Source organism: Oncorhynchus gorbuscha, linkage group LG13 (genome assembly GCF_021184085.1).
Source record: "Oncorhynchus gorbuscha isolate QuinsamMale2020 ecotype Even-year linkage group LG13, OgorEven_v1.0, whole genome shotgun sequence".
Taxonomy (NCBI): domain Eukaryota; kingdom Metazoa; phylum Chordata; class Actinopteri; order Salmoniformes; family Salmonidae; genus Oncorhynchus; species Oncorhynchus gorbuscha.
This window is the reverse complement of record NC_060185.1, coordinates 45,697,958-45,711,086: the sequence shown is the minus strand read 5'-3', so window position 1 is coordinate 45,711,086 and position 13,129 is coordinate 45,697,958. Positions and strand designations below refer to the sequence as shown.

At 47.5% G+C, this 13,129-nt stretch overlaps 1 protein-coding gene across 6 annotated transcripts in view; it reads right to left on the bottom strand.

Moving 5' to 3' along the window:
• Positions 1 to 13,129, bottom strand: part of LOC123992993 (pleckstrin homology domain-containing family G member 3-like) — a 61,695-nt gene that overhangs the window by 19,037 nt on the left and 29,529 nt on the right. For 5 of the 6 annotated variants that reach the window (XM_046294707.1, XM_046294709.1, XM_046294708.1 and 2 more), the window contains 2 exons: positions 10,790 to 11,193; positions 5,363 to 5,463 (listed from right to left, as the gene is read on the bottom strand). In XM_046294707.1, coding sequence (XP_046150663.1) covers positions 5,363 to 5,463; positions 10,790 to 11,193 — 505 coding nt within the window. Of the gene's footprint in view, positions 1 to 5,362; positions 5,464 to 10,789; positions 11,194 to 11,359; positions 11,404 to 13,129 lie in introns of those variants that run through there. The other variant, XM_046294713.1, reaches the window with a different exon arrangement.

The following is a 13,129-nucleotide window of genomic DNA, read 5'->3' as shown; positions in this document are numbered from 1 at the left end:
TGACTGATCGCTCTGTCTCCGTGTCTGTCTCCCGGTCACTCATTATGAGTTGGGTTAGAAAAAGGTAGAGGTCACGATTCCACGTCTTTGTCACGTATCCATAGAGATAAATCTATAAGGTACTAGGCCAGTGATGCAGGATCCTTTTTCAGTGACAGACTAGACAATTTAGCACTTATCTGACTATCATAGTGGCCTGTTCAGCCACAGTTTCTAAGCGTGAATCTAATAAAGATGGACAAGATTGAACGCACTACTGGTCTTTGATTAACTACTAGAATAGTATAGAGCATGTCTGTCTGTCTGTCTGTCTGTCTGTCTGTCTGTCTGTCTGTCTGTCTGTCTGTCTGTCTGTCTGTCTGTCTGTCTGTCTGTCTGTCTGTCTGTCTGTCTGTCTGTCTGTCTGTCTGTCATGGCTGTACTGTTCACCAGTCTGTCTGTCTGTCTGTCTGTCTGTCTGTCTGTCTGTCTGTCTGTCTGTCTGTCTGTCTGTCTGTCTGTCTGTCTGTCTGTCTGTCTGTCTGTCTGTCTGTCTGTCATGGCTGTACTGTTCACCAGTCTGTCTGTCTGTCTGTCTGTCTGTCTGTCTGTCTGTCTGTCTGTCTGTCTGTCTGTCTGTCTGTCTGTCTGTCTGTCTGTCTGTCTGTCTGTCTGTCTGTCATGTCTGTCTGTCATGGCTGTACTGTTCACCAGTCTGTCTGTCTATTTGTCTGTCTGTCTGTCTGTCTGTCTGTCTGTCTGTCTGTCTGTCTGTCTGTCTGTCTGTCTGTCTGTCTGTCTGTCTGTCTGTCTGTCTGTCTGTCATGGCTGTACTGTTCACCAGTCTGTCTGTCTGTCTGTCTGTCTGTCTGTCTGTCTGTCTGTCTGTCTGTCTGTCTGTCTGTCTGTCTGTCTGTCTGTCTGTCTGTCTGTCTGTCTGTCATGGCTGTCTGTCTTGGCTGTACTGTTCACCAGTCTGTCTGTCTGTCTGTCTGTCTGTCTGTCTGTCTGTCTGTCTGTCTGTCTGTCTGTCTGTCTGTCTGTCTGTCTGTCTGTCTGTCTGTCTGTCTGTCTGTACTGTTCACCAGTCTGTCTGTCAGTCATGGCTGTACTGTTCACCAGTCTGTCTGTCTGTCATGGCTGTACTGTTCACCAGTCTGTCTGTCTGTCTGTCTGTCTGTCTGTCTGTCTGTCTGTCTGTCTGTCTGTCTGTCTGTCTGTGTACTGTCTGTCTGTCTGTCTGTCTGTCTGTCTGTCTGTCTGTCTGTCTGTCTGTCTGTACTGTTCTGTCTGTCTGTCTGTCTGTCTGTCTGTCTGTCTGTCTGTCTGTCTGTCTGTCTGTCTGTCTGTCTGTCTGTCTGTCTGTCTGTCTGTCTGTCATGGCTGTACTGTTCACCAGTCTGTCTGTCTGTCATGGCTGTACTGTTCTCTGTCTGTCTGTCTGTCTGTCTGTCTGTCTGTCTGTCTGTCTGTCTGTCTGTCTGTCTGTCTGTCTGTCTGTCTGTCTGTCTGTCTGTCTGTCATTGCTGTCTGTCATGTTGTTCACCAGTCTGTCTGTCTGTCTGTCTGTCTGTCTGTCTGTCTGTCTGTCTGTCTGTCTGTCTGTCTGTCTGTCTGTCTGTCATGGCTGTACTGTTCACCAGTCTGTCTGTCTGTCATGGCTGTACTGTTCACCAGTCTGTCTGTCTGTCATGGCTGTACTGTTCTCCAGTCTGTCTGTCTGTCTGTCTGTCTGTCTGTCTGTCTGTCTGTCTGTCTGTCTGTCTGTCTGTCTGTCTGTCTGTCTGTCTGTCTGTCTGTCTGTCTGTCTGTCTGTCATGGCTGTCTGTCAGTCTGTCTGTCTGTCACTGTTCACCAGTCTGTCTGTCTGTCTGTCTGTCTGTCTGTCTGTCTGTCTGTCTGTCTGTCTGTCTGTCTGTCTGTCTGTCTGTCTGTCTGTCTGTCTGTCTGTCTGTCTGTCTGTCTGTCTGGCTGTCTGTTCTGTCTGTCAGTCTGTCTGTCTGTCTGTCTGTCTGTCTGTCTGTCTGTCTGTCTGTCTGTCTGTCTGTCTGTCTGTCTGTCTGTCTGTCTGTCTGTCTGTCTGGCTGTCTGTCTCTGTCTGTCTGTCATGGCTGTACTGTTCACCAGTCTGTCTGTCTGTCTGTCTGTCTGTCTGTCTGTCTGTCTGTCTGTCTGTCTGTCTGTCTGTCTGTCTGTCTGTCTGTCTGTCTGTCATGGCTGTCTGTCACCAGTCTGTCTGTCTGTCTGTCTGTCTGTCTGTCTGTCTGTCTGTCTGTCTGTCTGTCTGTCTGTCTGTCTGTCTGTCTGTCTGTCTGTCTGTCTGTCTGTCTGTCTGTCTGTCTTTCTGTCTGTCTGTCACCAGTCTGTCTGTCAGTCATGGCTGTACTGTTCACCAGTCTGTCTGTCAGTCATGTCTGTCTGTCTCACCAGTCTGTCTGTCAGTCATGGCTGTACTGTTCACCAGTCTGTCTGTCAGTCATGGCTGTACTGTTCACCAGTCTGTCTGTCAGTCATGTCTGTACTGTTCACTGTCTGTCTGGCTGTCAGTCATGGCTGTACTGTTCACCAGTCTGTCTGTCAGTCATGGCTGTCTGTTCACCAGTCTGTCTGTCAGTCATGGCTGTCTGTTCACCAGTCTGTCTGTCAGTCATGGCTGTACTGTTCACCAGTCTGTCTGTCAGTCATGGCTGTACTGTTCACCAGTCTGTCTGTCAGTCATGGCTGTACTGTTCACCAGTCTGTCTGTCAGTCATGGCTGTACTGTTCACCAATCTGTCTGTCAGTCATGGCTGTACTGTTCACCAGTCTGTCTGTCTGTCTGTCATGGCTGTACTGTTCACCAGTCTGTCTGTCTGTCTGTCTGTCTGTCTGTCTGTCTGTCTGTCTGTCTGTCTGTCTGTCTGTCTGTCTGTCTGTCTGTCTGTTGTCCAGTCTGTCTGTCTGTCTGTCTGTCAGTCATGGCTGTACTGTTCACCAGTCTGTCTGTCAGTCATGGCTGTACTGTTCACCAGTCTGTCTGTCAGTCATGGCTGTACTGTTCACCAGTCTGTCTGTCAGTCATGGCTGTACTGTTCACCAGTCTGTCTGTCAGTCATGGCTGTACTGTTCACCAGTCTGTCTGTCAGTCATGGCTGTACTGTTCACCAGTCTGTCTTTCAGTCATGGCTGTACTGTTCACCAGTCTGTCTGTCAGTCATGGCTGTACTGTTCACCAGGCTGTGCCCTGTCTCTTGCTGCGGTTCGGTCTGCTCACAACAGGGTCCAGAACTCTACACCAGGCTTTGTCCACCGCGGCGAGCCACGGCAAACGACATCCGTATGCTGCCTGGAGAACAGGCCAAGAAAGTAGACATAACAACACCAGTGTGGATACAGGGGCTGCATACCGCAGCGATGAGGAGATGAGATTTAGAAAAGGCAGAACAAGAAAAAGGACGAGAGAATAAGGTCGATTTTTTTCTCTACTTATTGGGGAAAGGAGAAGATAAAAATGAGGTCAATCCTTTTTTTCCACAGATGAACAGTGTGCTACTTTGAGTGATGAAAAAAGGAGAGTTAGCAAACAATTCTTTTTTTTCTCCTGGGTGCCTGTTAGAGAACTGACTGCTCTCATTCTGTTCATTACAAACAAATGTAATTTATGGCCTAGCTAGCCCCACGGCAACGAGCGATGGGGATAAACCCCTGGCACTGATGCACATACTTTACTGTACTGCAATGAGTTAGACTGCACAGAACCTGGAGCAGACGGGAGAAATCCCTAACTCTCTCTCGCTCTGTTTCTTTCTGCAACAGTGAGGCCATTTCCCATGAGAACCGGGGGCAGGAAGCATATTGGAGTTGGAGAAGGGTGTGAGTACTTACTCATGTGGGGGTGGGTGGGTGGGGGGGGGGGGTAATAAAAGAGCCGACTTGGCACGGGCCCTGAGACTGAAGTGTGAAAACAAGAGTGTCAGCAGGGGGGCAGGGCGAGGAAATATGAAAGATATGAACGGTACTCTTCCCAGGGCTTCACTGGAAGCTGCCAGGCCAAACTCATCCCTGCCTCCTCAACTCAACTACTGACATAGTAATAATTCCTGTTTTTCATTGATTTTTTTAGACCAGAGGAAAGAGTGACTCCTACTGGCCATCCAACACCACTTCCAGCAGCATCTGGTCTCCCAATCCAGGAACTGACCAGGACCAACCCTGCTTAGCTTCAGAAGCAAGCCAGCAGTGGTATGCAGGGTGGTATGCTGCTGGCATAAACAACTCATCACTCCTGAAATGTGGGAAATGTATCAAAATCAGGCTACAGTTAGACAAAGTCAAATTGCTTGAGCAACTATAGTGAGCCAAATGGTTGTCTCTTTGCTCTCCTGTAAACGGTTTCCAGGTAACATATAAATGGATCTCTACTTTCAGGGTAAACAGCAATCTGAAAACATCTAGCCGGAGTGCAGCTCAGATATGCTACCGTGCCACTGTGTACGGAACATAATCTTACACATATAATCAATCGCAAGCCTCCTTTGTGGTATGCAAAATCTGGTGAACCAAGACAGAAGATGTATACCTTAACCTTGAGCGCTGCTGTGACCATAACTGGGCTCGCTGGATAGTATCCCTTATTCCAAGTCTCTCTCTCTCTCTCTCTCTGCCTCTCTTTCTGCCTCTTCTCTCTGCCTCTTCTCTCTGCCTCTTCTCTCTGCCTCTCTCTGCCTGCCTCTCTCTGCCTGCCTCTCTCTGCCTCTCGCATACTCTATCTGCCTCTCTCATACTTGCTCTGCCTCTCTCATACTCTCTCTGCCTCTCTCATACTCGCTCTGCCTCTCTCATACTCGCTCTGCCTCTCTCATACTCTCTCTGCCTCTCTCATACTCTCTCTGCCTCTCTCATACTCTCTCTGCCCCTGTGTCTGCACATTGTCTGTCTGGTGGGCCAGCCATTGTGTTTGCAGCACATTGAATGTACATCCCTGCCACCCAGGCTGCAGCCTGTACACAAGCTGCCTCGACACAGAAAGAGAGTGAGAGGACAGAGACAAGTGGAGAAACAGAGGGGAAAGGAGGGTAAGGTTTAAAAGCAGCTGCAGGAGATATTTCACCACCATAGTTGTAGGATTTAACACGGATCAGAGCTGAGTGAAATTGAGCCGAGTGAAATGGAAAATATTCAATTTTCGTTGACAGGTGGTAACATTGATCACCATTAAGACGTTGCACTGAGATGAAAGATTTAGCCTACCCGCGACATGCTAAGATCTACACAAAAGCATGAGGGCACATCTCATCGACCCCAGTTCAGGGCTGATGCAGTCTAACAGCTGTGGTGACCAGTGAGGATGAGGTAGGTCGAACACGTAAGCAGACAGAGACAGAGAAAACACACACTAACCCACCTGTTGAACTCATAGATGTCCTCAATGTTGCAGAACAGAGTGCTGACTTCTTCCGGCTTGAGTGGCAGGTCCCCACAGTCAATGATGCAACCCAGGTAGTCCTGAGAGAGAGAGAGAGAGAGAGAGAGAGAGAGAGAGAGAGAGAGAGAGAGAGAGAGAGAGAGAGAGAGAGAGAGAGAGAGAGAGAGAGAGAGAGAGAGAGAGACAGAGAGAGAGAGAGAGAGAGACAGAGAGAGAGACAGAGAGAGAGAGAGAGAGAGAGACAGAGAGAGAGAGAGAGAGAGAGAGAGAGAGAGAGAGAGAGAGAGACAGAGAGAGAGAGAGAGAGATACTGTGAATGTGATTCTGTACTGTAAATGCACGTCAGTATGTTTATTGACAAAATACAATCTTCATCATAATCTCGTCATTCATACTTCATGTTCATTTGTTTCTGACTTCATAACACAAAATGCCTAGTTGCTGAAATGGACAAAAGTCCCTTCTTTGTCCCTCCCCTGCGTCGTCCCTTCATTTCATCCAGATGATTCTCTGTTAGCTGTCTTAGGGTCATTTGTAATTGAATTATCATCAAGGCTTTCTTCGTATACTTAAGCCCTCCACCGATCCTTATTGTAAACACACTGAGAAGCCCAAGAAAGCAAACCTAGCCATTAACAAAGTGGCAAAGGCCTGACAGTTACAATATTTGTATTTTCCTTTCGTGCTCCTCTCTCTGACCTGGGAAATAAAGCCATGCTCTAGTCTCATGAGAAAAATGATATGTCCCACCTAAAAACACAGACTAACATCCCCAAATACCAACACCCTCAGGGCACGTTGCTCCACGAATCCTGGGAGAGACCACTCCGAGCTGGGCTCAGGGCCTTAGGAAAGAAGGGGGCTTCAAAATGTGGCTGGCCAATCCACAGGCCCAGAGCACAATACTCTCCAAGTCTCCCACCACCAATGTAGTGATCAGTAGTCAAGCTAAAAGGCCTTATCTAGGCTAGCTGTCAGCGCTTTATCAGAGCCCTCCAGGGCCCAATAGTCTTATAACCAGCAGGCTTTTTAAGTGGCCAACAAGTCCATCTGATAACCCCACATCCTACAGACAACTCTCTCTCCAGATGCCAACCCAGTGGAGAAACCACAAAGGATCCTATCCAGGGTTGCAGTTCATTCTGTTGGTCTGAGTTTAACAGAGAGATCGGAGTAGCCGTGAGGGTGGCTGCGGCCCACCCAGAGACCCAGTTACCATTCTGGCCAGCGAGAACAAGCGAGAACAAGCCGAAAAAAGAAAAACAAAAAAACATGAAGCCAACTTGACTGCAAAAATAAACGGGTGTGAATAAACAAACAGACAAAGTATGCATGAGAGAGGGGGGTGGGAGGCGGTACGAGGTGGGGATGGCAAGACTGGGAAGGGAGCTTCAATGGACCCCAAACCTGACGGAGTCGAGCAGAGTGGAGGGCGCCTAGGGTACATTCCTGGAGGGTAAAATGTGGAGTTTTATGTTGTTGCTTTGTCTCCAGTTGTGTTTGTTTCCAGAGCCACCGGGGTTCTGCGGAAAGCGAACAGGCCGAGGTGGGGCAAAATGAGGCGAAAATAAGTGGGGCTCCCGTCACACTCATCACCTTTTAAAGGCAAGGGTACACTGGCACTGTAATTACTGTCGACTTACAGGCAGTCAGGGGTGAACAAGAATTCCCCCTCACGCGCGCACACACACACACACACACACACACACACACACACACACACACACACACACACACACACACACACACACACACACACACACACACACACACACACACACACACGCACACGCACACGCACACGCACACGCACACGCACACACACACGCACACTCCTTTGGGAGGGCAATTAGGGCCCATAGCAAGAGGAGGAGAGAGAGAGACAGACAGATGCATGAGAAATTGACAGAAGAAGAGAGAAGACAGTAAGAATGAGGAAGAGACTAGGGGGAAAATTGAGACATAAGAGGGGTAAACGCAAGAGAGCACAAGAATAGAAAGGCAGAAGAAATTGAGAAAGAGATAAATGTTTCACTATGAAAGGAAGAAAGACAGCTAGAATGAAAGAGAGAAGGAAAGAGAGAGAGAGAGAAAGAGCGAGAGAGAGAGGCCAGAGCAGCCGGCAGGTTTTGGTCTCTTTGTCTGAGAATCTAGGTTGGAATTTGGAGAAAGGAGTTTGTCCCTCTGTGCTGCCTGCGAGGGCCCCTCCATCCCCTCTTCATGTGCCCCAAACTGGGGGTTACAGCCAAAGAGAGGCTGAAAACGCTCCGTTCCCCCAAACCCCCACCCCCAATTTCCTGTCCTATTTGGCAGGAGTACAGCTAGAATGAAAGGGGGCTTCGCTCTCCCCGGCTCGCGCCGGCTCTCCCCATTTTCTCTTCCTGTGTCTTCCAAAACACTGTATGTTGCACATTCAAGACCTATAGGAGCAATATGGGAGCGCACACACACGCACGCACGCACGCACGCACGCACGCACACACACACACACACACACACACACACACACACACACACACACACACACACACACACACACACACACACACACACACACACACACACACACACACACACTCCAATCATCATACTTGGTTCTTATTACCAGCAACTTTGACATCATCCCTGGATCAAAACCAGATTTCCATAACTGGTAAAGGCTGAGCCTAATGAACGCTCGAGCCGATAGACATCACATGTGCAACTCACACAGTCAGCACTCTGGATCAGCCAACACCGAACTCCATTCCATCAACTCAGGGGCCCACAGATCGATAAAACAGCCGTGGTCTGGCCCAAATCCCTGTCCGCAAAAACAAATGTATGGACATTTGATCTGGAAGGCATCCCTGCACAGGCTAGCTCAGTCAAATGCCTGCTCTTTTTATTGGCTCGTAAAGGCTGAACTTCAAAAGAACTGTCAAGCAAAACGAACAAGGGTTCCATTTCAGCCATTCTAACCCATACCCCACACACCTATCATCACATGTCCTGAAGAAATGTTCTCTTCCTCTCTCTTTTCTCCCACTCCCCCCTCTCTCGTAACCACACACACACACACACACACACACACACACACACACACACACACACACACACACACACACACACACACACACACACACACACACACACACACACACACACACACACACACACACACACACACACACACACACACACACACACACACACACACACACACAGATGCACATTTAACCCCCTGCTCTCAGCCCCGTTCTCCCAGAGTGCTGATTGCACCACCTGCTGACTTCCACTTGCTAATGAGTGCCATTGGCAACATTCCCTCTCTGTCTCCACATCAAAGCAGAGGCAGAACCCCTTAATCAGATCACTCCAGCACCGACCTGACCTGCATGAACCACACTGTCTTGCACCTCAACACTAGCCCCAGGTCCATCAGGTTGGCTTTCACAATAAAACCAAAAAGAAAATACAAACAAAAAGGTTGTTTAAAGATGATCGAGTAGCTATCAACAAACTGTTCAACTAACTATCCATGAGCCTTTACCCTAGCCATGCCCCTAACCTGAACCCTTATACCACCATAACCCTTAAAGGCTCTGCACAGTCAATCCAATGTATGAAGTGGCCGTACGTCCAGAAGGCGAGGTCAGTACAGGTGCATCAAAGCTGGGACCGAGAGATTGAAAAATAGCTTCTATCTCAAGGCCAGCAGACTTTTAAACAGCCATCACTAGCACAGTGAAGTGGCTGCCTACATACAGACTTGAAATCATTGGCCACTTTATTACATGGATCACTAGTCTCTTTAATAATGTTTACATATCTTGCATTACTCATCTCATATGTATATACTGTATTTTATACCATCTATTGCATCTTGCCTGTGCCGCTCTGTCATTGCTCATCCATATATTTATATGGATATATTCTTATTCCATTGCTTTAGTTAGATTTGTGTGTATTAGGTAGTTGTTGTGAAATTGTTAGATTACTTTTTAGATTTTGCTGCACTGTCGGAACTAGAAGCACAAGCATTTTCGCTACACTCCCAATAACATCTGCTAACCATGTGTATGTGACCAATGGCATTTGATTTGATTTGATTTGCAGCATTTACTGCAACGCAGCCTCCGCAAGCGTCAGGGCTTTCATACTTCTTGTACTTAACGGAGCAGAGCTGTTGTGAAGGAAGTTGTCAAGGAAGTGAGTTTGTGTTCATACAGGGCCTCCCACCCTCACCTACTGTCAGCCAATCCTGTCAATGCAGAGCTCTCCGCATTGTTACACAATTTGAGAGGTGCACGGCGATGTGGTACGGAGCTTGATTTGGTCTCTGCATGCCTCTGGAAGCTCCGCAATTGCATCACACATACGGCGCCTCCACCACATTTTCAGATCAAGTATAAATGGACCTTTAGCCTAACCTCTACACAATATCTAAACATAAACCTAAACCTAACCCTAAACGTAAACCTAAACCTAATCATAACACTAAACCAGGAAAAGAGATGCACATGACTTTTTCAAGGGAGCGCTGGCCAAAACAAAAATGAGACATCAAAGTGATGTCACTTCCTCTATTCCTTTAAGGCTGTCTTTCCTCTCTTTTCCTCCTCAATCCCGTGGAGAGACTCCTGATTCTCTTGATTCTTAGGGCTGAGATCCCGCTAACGGGATCGATATGACAACAGCCAGTGAAAGTGTGGTATCAGTGTGTGTGAGTGTGAGTATGTGTGTGCGTATGCGAGCATACGTTAGCGTGTGTGAGTGATCAGTCACAGACTCCTCATTGTCACAAGTCAGCTGACCCTGTCGGATAGGAGTATGAAACATCCTTTTGAAGAAATGACTTGGATTTACTGCTGCTTTCATCCTGTGCCATGCCCTCCTCTTGCCCGCCTCGCGTTCCACCTGGGCCACTGATGGAAGTAGCCACAGAGACACACGGGGAGGCCAGACAGGGCTCGAAGATGGCCACTGAACGAGGAGGGGATGAAAGCATTGTTCACATTTTACTAATAGGAAGCTGGTGGGAGAGTCGAGGAGTTCTTCCGTAGAAAAGGGTTGTAAAAACTGCTGACACAACTACAGTATCCATGAGTTCCAGTTTCATTATAGTCATTAGGCATTGTGCTATTTCCAATTCAGAAATAATCAACTCAATATGTATACTGTAAACTGTATACATGCCAATATGTAAACCTTAAACCCTATTCTTTCCATGTCAATATGGTGCCAAGTACCAGGAATGGTGGTAGTAATTCCCGTAGCTAGATTTACTGGCCAGGTGTAGCTGCCCTCAGCCCAGTACCAGCAGCAGGCCAGATCTCAGAGAGGAGACACACAGACAGTACTGAGGACAGGAGGAGAGGAAATGAGAGGAGGGGAGGAAAGGGGAGAGGACGACTTCTTTCTTACCTCTACAATGCTCTTCAGGTCTCTCACATACGCCTGCTCCGTCTCCACTATCTCCAGAGCCACCCTCTGCAAGCGAGACAGCTTGGGCGGGGACGCGGCAGTGGCAGGGCTTACCCCCGCTGGGAGCAGGGAGAGAGGGGTTAGGTCCAGGCTGATGTCGGAGCCATTGCGCTGCGGCGAGGTGGGGTAGGCAGGCACGGCCCCGTAGGGCAGCGAGGAGGAGGAGGAAGAGTGTACGTCCTGCAGGGAGGCAGAGGAGGCAGAGGAGCTGAGGCTGGCCGTGCGGTCGCTGTCCGAGCACACCGTGTTGACCGAGGTGCAGCTCCCGCGGCAGGCGCTCTCCGACGAAGCCATCCTACCCACAATGCTGCTCAAGGAGGACACGGAGGAGGGGCGCTTGGCAGCTGGGTGAGGGAAGAAGGGAGAAGATGGGGAAAAGGAGGAGAGAAAAGGATGAGACAGTCAATGTCATGTCAACATAAATCAACACAAACTATTCCAACCAACCATCAGCAGAAAGAGGTGCCAGAACACTTCTTCTCTTGGGGAACAATAAGACAAAAGACTTACAGTACTACAAGACTAATGTGCAGGTTGATTTCTGCCATGAACTTCAGAACAGGCTGACTGAACAGCTTCCTTTGTGTTCCTCTGAACATGACCACAAAGCTGCCATGCAGGAACCAAGGGGTGTCAAAAAAAGGTGTAACTACGAGAACAATTCTTTTTTTTCACAGTTTGGTTGCTACAATCTTCTTGTTCTGGCAACCTCCGGCACTTTCATGCAAAAACACACAAAGCCAAATCAGGGCAGACAGGAAACAGAAAGACCAATTTCCCCCCCAGCTTTATCCGCCGGTCGGTGGAGTAGATTCACTGCGGTCCCAGTGACTCCCTTTACTGGGACCATCTCAGCATTGTCAGGCAAGGCCAATTAAACACAGGGAACAGAACACTAGACAGAGAACAGTTCTGTCTGAAAGCAAACCATTGGAGAGAAAATAGACTGGTTGTCACGGTAAATGAGCATGAGATAAGCCCGGGCTACAAAAAAAAAGACTTTCACTGTGTTGAGAGCAAAATGTTAGAAGTGGTGGTGCTACAATGGCTGCCCTCTCGGGCCAACGGAGAGGGACAATCCATAACTGCCTGTGGCATAATTGCTCAATTCAGACGACTGGTACTTGCCTCGCTAGCTCACTAACCCTTAAACGACGACAACAACAACTCCTTATTTAGCTACGTAATCTTCATTAGAACCTCTATGGATTGTTCCTCTCTTGTTCAAATGTTACCCATATTCCACCAAGTAATCATGAATCTCTATGAATTGCAATGAACCATGATTGTGCCTCTGTGACCGTGGTGTGCACCCCCATCTATCAAAAGCTTCACTTAACCATTAGCTAGCTGTTGTAGACATTCACTATGGTTTCCTTGCTCGAGGGCATTCACACAAGATTCTAAAGCATTTTGGCCGAATGAATTGTCCCGAATTTGATTTAAGCCAACTCATGAGCTGCTTGAAGGACAGTGTTTATCTACATTGGCCTGGTGCCAAGAAAAGCAGTAGAATGACTCCAGTCTTATATGGATGGAAAATATGGACGGCTTCAGTAGAGAAAAAGAGAAAGACAGCAGAATATGCCCTCCAGCTAAACATAGATGTGAATGCTTGACTGGTGGTGATCTATTTAGTAAGATGCCGGGTGAGACTCACTGTGCATAAAAAAATCTTTGCACTTTGGGAAACAGAAAGGTAAATTATGATAAGCTATCCTATTAAAATGAGTTGTATTATAAAACAAGGATTCGATTACTTTTTTTCATTGTTTTGTTTTTACAATGGGTTAAAATGAGGTCAAATAGCCCTTATCCCATAAACACATTGGATATTTATGTTAAGACACTTGAGTGCAAAAGGGCAGATGCATCGTTAACCAATAATTATATTTTGAAAAATGGATTAATCAGTATAATTGCTCCAAACTCATATTATACTTTCTAATTGCAGACATTTTTCACAACCAATCTGAGTGGTTTTCCATTTGAGTGGCTGCCCAATTGGGAATGACCTCATTCGAGGCTAACACAGACTATAACCTTGCAGTATGTGTATATGGATAGAGTTTCCATGGGCATACGCATTGCTATATTTATTGCTTTAGTCAAAGATGATACCTGACCCATTGTCCTTATCCTCAACCTGAAGCTGGGGTGGTAGCTGTTGGTTTCCAACACTCCTATTCAGAAAAACTAACACTTTTAGAAAAAAAGGTGCTATTTACAACCTAAAAAAGTTCTGCGGCTATCCCTATAGGAGAACCCTTTGAATAACCC